At 56.5% G+C, this 13,791-nt stretch overlaps 1 protein-coding gene across 2 annotated transcripts; it reads left to right on the forward strand.

Annotated features, from left to right (window-relative positions):
• The first annotated feature begins 35 nt into the window (after positions 1-35).
• On the forward strand, positions 36-10,749 carry PBXIP1 (PBX homeobox interacting protein 1). 2 transcript variants are annotated; one of them, XM_024573595.3, is made up of 11 exons: positions 36-122; positions 2,446-2,532; positions 4,304-4,430; positions 4,678-4,742; positions 4,816-4,981; positions 6,416-6,649; positions 6,775-6,798; positions 7,076-7,158; positions 7,260-7,391; positions 8,010-9,232; positions 9,720-10,749. In XM_024573595.3, the coding sequence occupies exons 2-11, from the start codon at positions 2,482-2,484 to the stop codon at positions 9,799-9,801; spliced, it is 2,187 nt and encodes a 728-aa protein (XP_024429363.2). In that variant the 5' UTR covers positions 36-122; positions 2,446-2,481; the 3' UTR covers positions 9,802-10,749. The 2 variants fall into 2 exon arrangements, with proteins under 2 accessions (XP_024429363.2, XP_045060210.2); XM_045204275.2 differs by having other exon boundaries at positions 40-122; positions 2,273-2,532.
• Positions 10,750-13,791: the final 3,042 nt, after the last annotated feature.

Raw genomic sequence — 13,791 nt, forward strand, 5'->3', positions numbered from 1 at the left:
CTCAGGGAAGTTGACTTCCCATTGGTCAGTCTTGGGTCACGTGACCACCCTGCTTTCAGGGGCTGGGAACCAGGGGAGGCCGCAACAAGTTCAGCTGAAGACTGAAGCCAGAGGTGGATCAGGTAATGCCCCAGCGCAGAGAGGGTTCGCAGATCTGCTGTGGGAGGGAGGGTAACGGAGAGGAAGGGCCGAACGCAAAGGGTTGTGCTCCACAGAGTGTCTGCACAGCTGCTGTCACTGCTGGAACAGGGGAAAGGGGACATGGGCTGCTTTTGCTAAAACAGGAACTTGCTCCGGGTCCCCTAGGCAAGTACTTGTGGCCCTAAGTCCTTTGCTTTAGAGCTTTGGGGGAACAACTCAGAGGGGTTGACATTAGCTAGACCAGACTTCCCATCTTTGAACAGAGTGGGAGAGCTCCCCCTTTAGCTGTCTTGTAGAAATAGCAGAAATCTCTGAGTCCTTAAAGGGTGCTTTTGTTGATTTCTGCCTGAATGAAGAGAGGGGGTAGTGGAGGAGGGGGTGGTGGTAGGTTTTCTTCCTAGAGATCCATGATAAAAAAGAGATCTGAAAGGACAGAGGTGAAGGGTAGAGGTTAGACAGCAGAAGGAACTTCCTAATAAGGCAACGAGATGTTGACTTGGGAGAACAGGGGGTTCTTTTGGAATCTTGGGTGAATCCAACCAAGAGAGGTACCAGGGCTTAGAACCCTGCGTGCAACGGTTCCAGCACTGTCTCCTGTTTGGGTCTCAGAAGTGTTTGTCTTGTTGACCCAAATACCTCTGCTGGTTTCCATGGAGACAATGGTCTGACATCACAAGCTGGTTACCATAGTGCTTGGTTCTGGAGGACCTGAGCAGGCTGTATGCAGCCAGGGATAAACAGGGACTTCAGCCCAAGCTGCTGCCACTTCCTTCCTGCTACCACCTGTTAACAGTCACACAGGAACTGGGGATGGGAGATGGTGACAGAGCAGCAGAGGAGGGGCCTGAGAGCAGAAGGCTGCGCAGTGAGGGCTCTTTGGAGGCCCATGGAGGCCTGGTTGGCGGCGGGGGCGGGGCTGTGGGACTTGGTATGGGGAGTCATTGCAGCCATCCTCCTGTCTCCTTGTGGGATGGGTGTGTGCGTCTGGCAGACATAGGCATAGGGAAAGACACTGAGGTGTCCATCTATTGTGGGCTTGGATCTTGAAGACCCACTGTGTGCCTTACACCCACTCACATGTAAGGGAGCAGCATGTGGTTTCCCAAGGTAGGACTGCCATCCGTCCTCCCAGCCTCACTCCCGTCCCCCACAGTTTCCTTACAGAGCCCTTTCCCACGTGCCACTCCTCTAGCCCCCGAATAAGAAGTTTTTATCCTCCTCTGAAGGATCATAGCTTAAGACTCTGGGGGGTCAGCCCCTCTATTCCTCCACCTTCACGCCAGCCAGATTCCAGCTGCAGCTGCCCAGCTGAGGGAGCACTCTGAAGGGCACTCTGGGCCTTAGCCGAAGGGGTAGGTCCTTCCCTATTTACCCGCCTTAGTGCCAGACTTCGGAAGCTGGAGGGACTTCCCACCCCCACCCTGCCAAGTCAGAGCAGATCGGCCTGGGCAGGACCACAGCCTTGGTTTCTGTCCGTGCTTTGAAAACTGTGAAGGCTTTATACATGACAGTTGCCATAAAGCCCTTTCCCCAATCAGCTTTGAGTTCCCTTAGATGAAACTTGGGGGTTACTCAGAAGGGAACAGAATTTGAGCTGGAGAGCGAGGGTGACAGAAGAGCAATTAAAGGCACTTTCAGACTCCCGACCCTGGCTGCAGGTGAGAACCGTCTGGGAGGCTTTAAAAAACATCCCTGGCAGCACCTGCCCCTGATCACAATTGAATCAGAGTCTCAGGTGATTTCAGTGTGCAGCCCGTGTTGAGTGCCCCTGAACTAGACTGTATGAAGGACTTACGGTGGGTGGGTGAATGGGAGACTTAGGGCTGAAGGAGGCAGTGAAGTCGTCTCTTCCTAGCCTTGGGAGAGGAGGCAGTGATTGTGGGGAAGCCTGCTGGGGTAAAGGAAGGACTGGGTTGTTTTCCTCACTCTTTTTCGCCATTCGTCTTTGCAAGTTAGATCAGCAACTTTATGGCCTCCGTGTGCCCTGACCATAGATAGCATGAGACAGTTGGCTCAGTTATTCCCCAAAGCCTTTCCAGCCCTCTGATTCGACTTGACCTTTCAAGGTCAGTTCAGTTTCCCAAAGCGCTGTTGGTCCTTGGGACAGGCAAGCTTCTCTGGCCTCCCACAGGTTCTGATTTGCAAGACAAATACTGCCCAGCAGAGTCGGAAGTCTTAGGGTCAGGAGGACTGGAACCAGCCTGGTCTGGAAGCTGCTGCCCAGCCCTTAAGCCTCAGAGCCCAGCCAAGGCTGCTCCCTGCACCCTGCCTCTCCTGAAGGGGTGCTGAAGCTTTTCTCTGCAGGTGGCAGCCCCAGCAGCTTCAAGGACCTCAGCAACTATGGCCTCCTGCCCAGATTCGGACAACCGCTGGATGCTTGCTGGCTCAGAGGTAGGAAAAGCAGGCCTGGGAACCTCATGGAGGGGGATTCCTGCAGGGCTGGGCTGCTTCCTGGGTCTGTCCCTTCCTTGGTCTTGATGGTCATCTACTGCACCTCCTGCCACCTGTGAAAGGGACTCCAGGGTCAGGGGAAGAAAGTCAGGTCCCACGAGTCAGGTGCTGGGACTTGAGAAAGTAGGGAACCGTCTGTGGTGGTGAGCCGTGAGAAAGAAAGAAAGAAAGTCAGACTGAGAAAGTCAGAAAGAAATTCTGGTAGGGCGGCCAGCCTGAGCAGAGAGTCTGAGGCATAGCGGGAAAGCTATTCTGGGGAGACGATGAGGAGGCCCATTGGGTGCGGCTGTGGCATGGGGCAGAGTGCTGGAGTGAGACCCGGGGCGGAGCCTGGCCTCTCAGGGAGACAGCCTCTGATGGGCCTGGCTCGGGGGTTCAGGGGTCATCCTGCTGGGAAATCGCTGAGGGCTCTGAGTCTGAAGGAGTCAGGATGCTCCTTGCCTGGGCAGAGGGCGGAGCCTCTGTGGGCTGGGGGTGGGCACAGACAGAGGGTGTTTTAAAAATCCCATAGTCCAGGTAGTAGTTGGTGGGGCCCAGACCCAGTGGACTCCTGTGCTCCTGAAGCCACTGAGAAGGGTGGAGGGGCTGGCCGGATGGAGGACTGAGTGGCTGGAGAAAGTTTCTAAAGGGATCTAAGCCCCAGTGGCTTGGTGTGTTAGAACTGACAGGAGTGAAGGCAAGGAGCTGGAGTTAGGCACGTGGAGCTTGAGTGCCCTGGAGGAACCCAGTTCTGGGGGGAAGAAGTCGACCTCAGGGGTGACGCTGAAGCAGGACGCACGGACTGGGGCTCACCAGTAGGAGAGGGTGGACCCTCTGCTCTCAGAGCCCTGGGGTGGCTTGTGGACACTTGTGCATTGTACCTTGCTGTCTTCCCCTGTGAAAAGGGTGGGTTGTGATTCTTGCCTTGTAGAGGTGGCCATGAGAAAAAAGTGATTTCAGAATTACAAAGAAACATTCTAAGGCCAGGAATTATTTTTGGAGGGGTGGCGGGAGCCAAGGACAGGGTAAGCAGGCGATGGGCCCGCTGAGGAGGAGTGCACATGGAGAGGGAGAAGAGGCCGAGCCGGACAGCCAGGCTTGCAGCACCGGTGGATAGGTGAGGGCAGATGCAGCGGGCTGGGCTTCTGCAAGCAGCGACTGGGAGAGGGCTGTAAGTGGGGGGAGTGGGAAAAGCCAGAAAAGCTTAGAAGATGTGATTGAAGTGGGCGTGCCAACTGCTGTGAGGGCACTTGCAGGGAAGCCTGTGGAGGACCTGACTGTGACCCTTAGGTACCCAGGGGGCTTTGTTCTCTTGCCATCCTCCCACCTTGCAACCAGTAACTGGTCATTTGTGGGGAGGGAGGGAAGTGCTGAGGATCTTGGAGGGGAGGGAGACCCAGGCTCTGTGGACCCAGCTTCTAGGTGGGGGGCAGCTTTGTTTGGTGCCCAGTGCCTTGGTCCAGTGGTGCTTCTTCGTTAAGCAGAACTGAGCCTCTGCAAGTTCCTCAGAGCTGCAAGTGAGGTTAGGGAGGGCCAAGCACGAATGACTGTGACGTTGTAGTGCCAGCAGACCCCTCGCCCCGCCTCGCTTTGGATCAGCTCACTACTCAGCGTGCTGTATTTCTGTGACTTGTGGGTTGGGGTCCCTGAGCAGCACAGCTGGTCCTAGGGACTCTGGTTTGTCCTGTTGTCCTTCCTCTGGAGCACCTCCTACTTGCTCCCCTTCCCCCAGAGCCTGCCTGTGGAGACCCTGGGCTCAGAGTCCGGGATGGACCCAGACCCTCAGAGAGCTCCCCAGACCCCTTGGAGCTCCTCCAAGGCAGATGGTGAAGAACTAGCTGGGACCTTGGATGGAGAAGGTAAAAGGCCCTTGCTGAAGGTGGGATGCACCCATCTCTCTTGCATGTTCTAGGGTTCCAGTTTCATCAGGGGAAGGGAAGCTAGGTAGTCTTACTTTCCACATTAATCTCAGTTTAAGATATTCTCCCCTCATTCCATCCTGGTTTTTTTCCTGCCTCTTCCAACCAGTTGAGGCCTGCAGGAGTGCGAGGGCGGTGTGGGAAGTTTACTTGTGGGGTTTTCCCTGGGCCTTTTCTCTTACTACAGAGACCCTCTGCCAGAGCGAAAGCTCCCAGTCTGGTCCCATTCTGCCAGAGGAGACTGAGGCCAAGGTGAGGACCTTCACTGAGGAAAGGGAAGGAAGTGGGGAGGGCCGGGAGCTGCTCACAGCTGTGTCTCAATCAGGGTACCCTGGAAGGTGATGGTCACGGTGTGGAGTGCCCCGGCTCAGGAGACACAGTGGCCCAGGGAGACTTGGAGGAGACCCCTGTGGTGGCGGAGCTGGGACCAGAGACACAGGACCTGGAGGATCAGAGCTCAGAACAGAGTCTGCCCTCATCCCCCAAAGCAGGTGAGAGTCCTCCTTGTCTCGCTTTGGCGTTATCCTTCCAGAAGGTATGGTTGTGGGAATGGCCATCACTGCTGAGCACAGCTCAGGGCCAGGTGCCAGGACTTAGTAGCTTGGTGCTTCCTTCGATTGTACCAGGGAGTCCTCACCACCTCTCCCTGAGGCTCAGAGAGGTTAGGTGACTTGACCAAGGTCACACAGATGAAAAGTGGCAGTGCCCAGGTCTAGTTGACTCTTCTTCTTGCCACGGGACCTCCTCTTTTCTTGCCTCTAGATTCAACTCTCACTCCCTGAGTCCTTACCGCGTGTTAACTGTTTGCGTGGGGGAGGAGGAAGAGCGGACAGTCATGGCCTGTGCAAAGGGACGTGTAATTAAGCTGCTCCCACAGGAGGGGGAGGGGCTGAGTCTGGGGCCAGGTTGAGGGAGGTTGAGGGGAAAGGAGAGGCAGGAGTGGTTAGAGAAGGTGACAACGGAGGTGACGTTTTAGTGGAGCCTGGAGCAAAGAGCAGGCTTTCTGGTAGGTGGGGGAGGAAGCCGGGCCCAGGCTGCAGTGGCAGCAAAGGGCTGGGGGCCTCCTGTCCTGGGCTGCGGAGGCTGTGTCTGAGCTTTGCGGCAGAGGAGCATATGAACTCATCTGTGTTGAAGGTGACAGGGTGGAGGGAGAGGCCAGGGCCTTGGGCTGTTTAGGGGGCCACTGAAGTGGTTGGGCAAAGCCAACGGAGACCTGAACCACGGCACATACAAGGCTTGCAACGTCAAGATGTTTAAGTGTCCAATTGTCTGGATGCAACGTGAAGGCTTTGGCTAGATGGTCGCAGTGTGCCTTTCCCTGAATTGGGGTGACACCAGAATAGAACCAGTTTGGGGGGCAGTGTGTTGAGTATTTGGTCCCCACAGGATATCCAGGTAGGAATGACCAGGGGGCAGGCAGACCTCTGGACCTGGACCTCTAGGGAGGCCAGGTCAGGTGGGACAGATTCCTCTGCTCTGGGGGCCGTTGGCGGTGGGGCAGAGACAGTGGGGGACTGTGTGTGCAGTGAGAAGGGCAGAGAACAGAAGTGGTGTCAGGAGACAACCACTTTTAGGACCAGGCGGAGCCAGAGAGGGAATGAACAGGAGTGGCCAGAGTTAGGGCTGATGCCATAACTCTGACGCCATATAGGCAGTAGCTATAGGAGCTCGATGGGAGGCATCCTATAGGAGGTGATGGGAGGAAGGAGGGTGCTTTTAGGATGAAGCTGCCCTTGTAGTTTGCAGACTGAAAGGACCAGTCTCCCATCTCCAGACTGGGCAGGGGTGGTCACTGACACTCAGGCAGACAGGCCCCTCTCTGTGATCAGGGCTGGGGGCCTCCCTGTGCCTTCCCCCACATTCCTCTCTTCCCATGACCCAATTCTCCAGTTGCCTCACTGCCTTGTCCCCATCCCTTCCTCCAGCGTGGATCAGGGAGGAGGCCCACTGCACCAGCAGCGAGGATGACACTGACATGGACGTGGAGGGTCTGCGGAGACGGCGGGGCCGGGAGCCCAGCACTCCTCAGCCTGCGGTGCCCCTGGGTATGGAGGACGAGGCCAGAGGCCAGGGTGTAAGCGGGGAGCTGGGCATCTCCCTCAACATGTGCCTCCTCGGGGCCCTGGTTCTGCTGGGCCTAGGGATCCTCCTCTTCTCTGGTGAGTGGTGCCTCCCCTCTTGGGGCCCTGAGCCTCTACCCTGGCCCCTCCTGTCCTCCTGCCCTTCACCTCACCCCGCGCCCTCCTCTGAGGGTCTCACCAGGCTGCTCTGTCTCCATCCTCAGGTGGCCTCTCGGAGTTGGAGAGCGGTGAGTGGGGAGGGCCCTGGCTTGTTGGTGTCTGTCCCCTCCCAGCCCTGAGGGAGGCTGATGGGGGCAGTAATTTGGGTCAGAAGTAGAGGTGCTGGGGGCTGTACATTTATTGCTCAGTTATGCTTTGTCAGCTGTTCAGAGCAACCCTTGGCTCTTTACCTGGCTGGACCTCTCAGTCAGGGGTGGGTCCAGGGCAGGACGGTGACCCTGTGTGTGTGTGAGGAGAGGGTTCTGTGTGCCTTGGGGCCAGTTTCAGGACTTCACTTTGTCACAGGGCCTGTGGAGGAAGTGGAGCTGCAGGTCTTTCCAGATGCCACAGTGGACTCCCAGAGGCTGGATGCTGTGGGGGAGGGGCAGGTTTGTGTGAACGTGTCCCTCAGTGTGCCGGCCTGGTCGGGGGTGTTCAGGGCTGCCTGGGCTGTGGGACAGGGTAGGATAATTGGCTTCTTTGCCCTCAGGATGGGCTAAGGCAGCAGCTGCAGGCCTCAGCGCCCCCCGACAGCGTCCCCAGCCTGCAGAACATGGCCCTTCTGCTGGACAAGCTGGCCAAGGAGAACCAGGATATCCGCCTGCTGCAGGCCCAGCTTCAGGTAGGCACAAGCAGGAAGCAGTGGGGTACCTCCTTAGGTCAAGTGTCTGTCCCACTGTCTTCCCTCAAAAAAAAACCTTCCCGTTTACCCACATACCTTAACCCTCTCTGTTTTCCACTATAGTGAGGTCACTTTCCTAGTTCTCTGCTCATATCTCTCATGCTAAAGATTAGGCCAGGGCTGGCATACCTGTTTCATGTGGCATGCCACCTCTGACTGATTGGTATGGTCTGCTCCGAGCATTGGGTGGAGGATTTGAAGAACATTCCAAGGCGCAATGGGAAAGAAGGACTGTGATCAATTAGTAACGTCTGTTCTGGGCACAGGAGGTGGAAACTAGGCAATGAAAGCCACATGTTGGCTATCCTTAGGTGAATTGAAGTGTGTGCTTATATATGGACATAGAAGCTGGGGCCTGTGATTGAATCTGGGGACCCCAGAATCTGGTGCAGGTTGAGGATGGTAGAGGGGGACTAGAACCAAATCCTCTGAGTGTCCCAGGCCATAAAAGGGCCTTGGGCCACCTGCCACTATACTGGAATAGAATTGGGGTAGAAGACACTGGACTCATCCTGAAAATACCCTCCTGTGGTACCCTCCATCTCTACACCATTCCAGGCCCAGAAGGAAGAGCTTCGGAGCCTGATGCACCAGCCCAAAGGGCTAGAAGAGGAAAATGCCCAGCTCCGAGGGGCCCTGCAGCAGGGCAAGGCCTTCCAGAGGGCCCTGGAGTCAGAGCTGCAGCAGCTGCGGGCCCGCCTCCAGGGGCTAGAGGCTGACTGCATTCGGGGGACAGATGGGGTGTGCCTCAGCTGGGGCAGAGGCCCACAAGGTGGCAAGGTCACCAAGGAGCAAGGCACTTGGGGGGAGGGCACTGGCTTCCTAGAGCAGAAAGAACAGCTGGAGGCTGAGGCCCAGGCATTAAGGCAAGAGTTGGAGAGGCAGCGGCGGCTCCTGGGGTCTGTGCAGCAGGACCTGGAGCGGAGCTTGAGGGATGCAGGCCAAGGGGACCCAGCTCACCCTGGCCTTGCTGAACTGGGCCACAGGCTGGCCCAGAAGCTGCAGGGCCTGGGGAACTGGGGCCAGGACACTGGGGTCCCTACCAATGCCTCAGAAGCCTGGCGTCAGGAGCCCCGCTTCCAGGGTTCCAGAGAGGGGAGTAGAAAGGAGAAGTGGCGGGATGGGCAGCAGGACCGGAAGGCTGAGCACTGGAAACATAAAAAGGAGGAGCCTGGCTGGGAAAGGAAGAAGAGCTGGAGGGGTGAGGAGGACGTGGAGCTGGCAGGGAAATGGAAGGAGGGCAAGCCAAGGGCAGAGGAGTCGGGCAAGAAGGATGGTAAGCGACAGGGCCCCAAGGAGTCCCCCAGGAAAAGTGGGAGCCTCCACTCTTCTGGAGAAAAGCAGAAGCACCCTCAGTGGAAGGAAGGGTCTAAAGACAGACATGACCCCCAGCCATTCTGGGCAGAGCTATTGAGGCACAAGTACCGGGCACCCCAGGGCTGTTCAGGCGTGCACGAGTGTGCCCGACAGGAGGGTCTGGCCTTGTTTGGCGTTGAGCTAGCCCCAGTGCGGCAGCAGGAGATGGCCTCTCTGCTGAGGGCATACCTGGCGCGGCTGCCCTGGGCTGGGCAGCTGACGGAGGAGCTACCCCTCTCACCAGCTTACTTTGGTGAGGATGGCATCTTCCGCCACGACCGCCTCCGCTTTCGGGACTTTGTGGATGCCTTGGAGGACAGCCTAGAGGAGGTGGCGGTGAGACAGACGGGTGATGACGATGAGGTGGATGACTTTGAGGACTTCATCTTCAGCCACTTCTTTGGAGACAAAGCACTGAAGAAGAGGTGGGCAGCTGTGGGGGTGCTGGGTCTGGTGGGACAGAGGAGAAGGGGAGAGGTGGGGGCTGTGTGTGAAGGAGCAAGGGTCCTGATTCCAGGGCCTTTCAGTATGGGTCCTTATCCCCACTTTTAGTCCCTTTTGGCTTCTCTTAAGAAGGCATCCAGATACATTCCTGTCTTCCTTTAAGGGCAGGAAGCTGCCCATGCTCCCCCGAAAGGCGGTCCCCTTTGCGCGGGGGGGGGGATTTCTCTTCCCCATTGTCCGGTCCTGCCTACATCCTCTTGGCCCAGGGGTAAGGGAGTTGTTTCCACCTTCTTGCCTGCCCAGCAGGGGCCTTCATTCTGGGAGACTAGGTCTGGCCATCAATGTAACTGGTGGTGGCTCTCCATGTTGGCTGCCTTAGGAGAAACAGGGCCCCCTTCTCCTCAGGGAACCCTTTTTTAGCACGTGGTATTATTCTCTAAAGGCCTCTTCCTGCCCCCCTCCCCACAGGTCCGGGAAGAAAGACAAACACTGGCGGAACCCCAGAGTTGTGGGGCCCAGGGAGGAGCGCAGCTACCACCGAAGGGGCTGAGGCCTGCTGTTCTCTGGCCCCTGGGGACTGTTAAAAACTGCCATCTCTCCTGGCTTGGTTGGTGTCCTTGAATGTCCTTCACAGTGGAGAGTGAAATCACCCAGCCTTGCACTGATGCCACTGTCTATAGAAAAAGGCCTTAGCTGGACCTGCCTTGCTGTCTGTGGAAATGTACACATGTGTCCAGGGCCCTGGGCTGGGACCCTTGGCAGTCTGATTGTGTCTTCGCGCCGAATATGAAAGGGGATGGGGGAGAAGCTTCTTTTATGGGGAGATGGGGTGGGCTGAGGTGGGGGATAGCATTCTGTTCTGAAACCAAAGAGTTTCCTGCCTCTTGTGTGTGCGGCCCCAGGCCCCACCCCCTGACCCGTGCCCTCTGGGGTTCGAGAGTTGCTGGCTGGAGGCCCAGAATCTGGGCTTTCCCTGGGGTTTTATTAGATTTGGAAGCAGCTGTCCCCAGGGGTGAAGTCCCCTTCTTACTCTGGCTCCTCACTTGGCTTCACCTCCCCATTGGAACTGTGAACTCAGATCCCAGTAAAGAGCTTCTGGAGCTGTGATGTTGGCTGGGTCTCTGTCACCTGGGGTGGTTTCTAAGGGCAGGGATACACTCTTCCACCACCTCATAGGCACTGGTACTTGCCTTCTCCCATATACTCATTTCCCTTCTCTTCGCCCTCCCAACAATTCAGGCCCTCTGGGCTGGAACACCTCATTTGCTTCCAGGGGCTGGAACACCCCATTTGCTTACAGCAGCCTTGCCTGCACCCTTGCATGATGTAGACAAATGAGCGTGGGTTTTGGCATCCGAGCCCTGGGCTCAAATCCAGGCTGAGTAATCTCGGGCAAATTAATTTCCAGGAACCTTGTGTTTCTTATCCTCATAAAAGGGGATTGAAGGGCTTGGGGAGACATTAAATAAAGCAATGTAAGCAAAATGTCTGTCCAGAATTTGGCACTCAAAAGTTATTTCACTCTCGAGGGAGGGGAGGACCCTTCCTACCCCCAGATCATGATGCTTCTGGGTTGTGGAGGTAAGGGAGCCACTAGGTGGCGCCCTGGCCCCACATTTGCTCCAGACCTTGGCTCCCCCCACTATTTAGTGCCCCAAATCTTGGACCCTACCCCACTGACCCTGACCTGTTCACTGGCAAGATTTCCCAAGAAGACCCAGATTCCCTTAGGCTATACTTTAGGGAGTCCATCCTGAGGGGCTTCTTGATACCCTGGGAATCCCCTAGGGGGCAGGAAGAGGTGTGACCAGGCTGGGTCAGAAGTGTTACTAGTACAGGGGAGAGGGCCTGCAGGCTCCATCCAGAAGGGGCTGCGATGGGCAGCAAGTGCTTATGTAGCACCGTGTGACTTCACAATGTGCCACTTGCTGTTAAAGGGCTGTGAGTGTATCAGCTCATTTCATTCAGCTGTGGGGTAGTGTGGGGTGGAGGCAGGGCTGGCTGGGGATGCAACAAGGACCACACATTCAGCCAACATTTATAAAGTCTCTTGTGTACTCGCTTTCTACAGCAAGAGGGAGAGCAGTGAGACCTGATGAAGAATGTCCTCCTAGGCAGAGAGGCGATGCTAGGGGTTGGGGGGTGCTGTAGGAAAGGATTATTCTGTTTCTGGAGAAGGGGCTGGGAGGAGCAAGTACAAGTTGGTGGAGGGCCAGAGTGTGGAGTTGGCATCCCAATTCTGTGGACTGTTGTTCCTCCTGAGGAAGCCAGCTTATGCTGTTCGTGTTGCTCAAAGCGCATGCTGACGGTGAACTCCGGTTTCCGGAAGAGGGATTCAGGCTAGGAGGCAGGCAGGGTTCTGTGTCTGGGGGAAAGCGGACTGCACTTACGGGAGGCGACACAGCCTGGCCTCCCTGGACTCCCAGAGGGTGTTTGTTGACTCTCACTTTGGCCACTTGGGGCTTCTCAGTTCCATTTCTAGGGCCTGTTTCCTTCGTTTGCATAACGGACTCTCAGGCTAGGAAGTTCCCCCAAGCACCCCCTCTTCCTTTCCCACTCAGGAAGTAGCTATGCTGAGCTGCAGGTTTCTGAAATTGCTGAATCAGATCAGGGAGAAAAAGAGCCAGGAACCCAAGGGGTATACTGGGGAGGGCCAGGACACTGGGGACCTGGGCCACTCTGAGGACCCTCTCTCTGGGGTGCCCTGGCAGGTAATCCTCACGCCCATCATAGGTCATTTGGCCCCTCTCTCCATCACACCCATGCACCCACATTAGCATTGGCCAAGACTGGGGGTGGGGGGGGCCAGGTCCCAAACCATGGGATGCGCTCCTGATTATGGGCCAGTGTGTGGAGGTGAGCCAAGGGAGGCTGGAACTGGGCGACAGCATCCCTCCTTTCCCCCAGGGCTCGAGGACAGCTCGCACCTGGGCCGGGGAACAGGAAGCCTGTGGGTAGGTCTGCTTGGCCTCCCAGGGCCTGCTCTGGGCCCTTCCAGCATAAGGATGTGGTACTTTGGGCCCTTGGTTTTCTGCCCGTTGCTCTGGGAATTCCCCCAGCTAAGAGCTCCGGTCTGGGTGCCCTGGGGGAATCACTGGAATAGGGAGTGGCCCTCTTGTGCCTTCCCTCATAAAAGGAAAAATTCTGCTTCCTTTGGCCAGTTCCCAACCCTCACTTCCCTGCCATCCCCCAATCTGCCGTCTCTCCCTCATTCATTCCTTAGCTGCACCTCCTTTCCTCAAGCTGCCCTTACCCATAGCGCTCGGCTCAGCTTTGTCTCACCATGCCCTCCCCCCAGCCCTTAACTCCTCCAGGCTCTCGGTCTCTGTCCGTCTCCCACGTCCTCCACGACCCAGGCTTTGCCCACCGCTCCCATTCCCACCTATCCCAGTGTGGTGGGTGGGGAGGTGGCTGAAATTTGGTGGTGGGTCACCTTCAAGCCTGTACCATTTCCATAATCCCCTTGAGGGTCAGAGGCATGTGTTCCTCTTGATAACTGCTCCTCGGTATCCCCTTCCTCCCCCATCCCAACTGGGCCCAAGGACAGATGCTGGACTGGCTAGCTGTTGCCACGGGAACTTTCCACGGCTGCTCTGATGTGGGGACATCTCTTTTGCCTTCTTCTGGGACCCAGATGTCCCCGATCCTTCACACTTCACATGCTCACAGAGGTCTGGCAGGGACACTGACAGACGGGGTGGGTTGCTATTGCCAGACCACAGCAGGCCCCTCCCATTTCACCACGCAGCCTTCTGAGCTGCAGAAGCCCCTTGTCACCAATTCTTGTTGCCTTGTCTGAGTTCCCTCCCCCTCCCCTTGTGGGCTTTCCTTTAAGGGTGCTGCCCATCTCTTTGGCAATCCTTGGCTTCCAGAATAGGCCCTGCCCATTAGGACAAAAATGGACCCTTTCCCCAATCACCTGTTAATTATTCTGGGCCAGAGGAAGGCCCAGCCCAGCTCACTTCTAACTAGACCTTTGGCCTGGGCAGGCTTTGAGATCAGGAAACCCAGTCTTGGGGCTCCGCCACTGCCTACCTAGAGCCTCGGGCAAGGTGCCCCTCCTTGCATTCCCATCGTTAAAGTGGAAACTGTAGCCCTTCATAGGTGGTTGTGAGGATAAAATAAGTCACTAGAAAATAAAAGGTTTTCCAGACTGTAGACTACTGTTAAAAATAGTTATTTTTAATTAAGCTCTAAGGGGCAGCTGGGGCCTCTGAACTAATATGGGAGCAGAGGGTGTTGGCTTTCAAACCTGCAGCAGCAGCTGGCAGGGAAAAGACACTAACTAGCATTCAAGTCCCAACACAAAGTGCCGTGGGGACCCCAATTCTCGTTTAAAGAGATATTTATTTATTTTGGAGAGAGGAGAAGAGAGGGAAACATCGATGTGTGAGAGAAACATTGACCCGTTGCTTCTCGTGCACCCCCAACTGGGGACCTGGCCCACAACCCAGGCATGTGCCCTGACTGGGTGTCGAATCAGTGACCTTTCGATCTGTGGGACGATGCCCAACCCACTGAGCCACACCAGTCAGGGCTA

This window comes from Desmodus rotundus, chromosome 12, assembly GCF_022682495.2.
Source record: "Desmodus rotundus isolate HL8 chromosome 12, HLdesRot8A.1, whole genome shotgun sequence".
Lineage (NCBI taxonomy): Eukaryota > Metazoa > Chordata > Mammalia > Chiroptera > Phyllostomidae > Desmodus > Desmodus rotundus.

Coding starts and splice junctions, on each gene's coding strand:
- PBXIP1 (XM_024573595.3), top strand. CDS start 2,482: ATGGCCTCCTGCCCAGATTCGGACAACCGCTGGATGCTTGCTGGCTCA. Junction 4,743..4,815: donor CAGAGGAGACTGAGGCCAAG/GTGAGGACCTTC, acceptor TGTCTCAATCAG/GGTACCCTGGAAGGTGATGG. Junction 7,392..8,009: donor TGCTGCAGGCCCAGCTTCAG/GTAGGCACAAGC, acceptor ACACCATTCCAG/GCCCAGAAGGAAGAGCTTCG.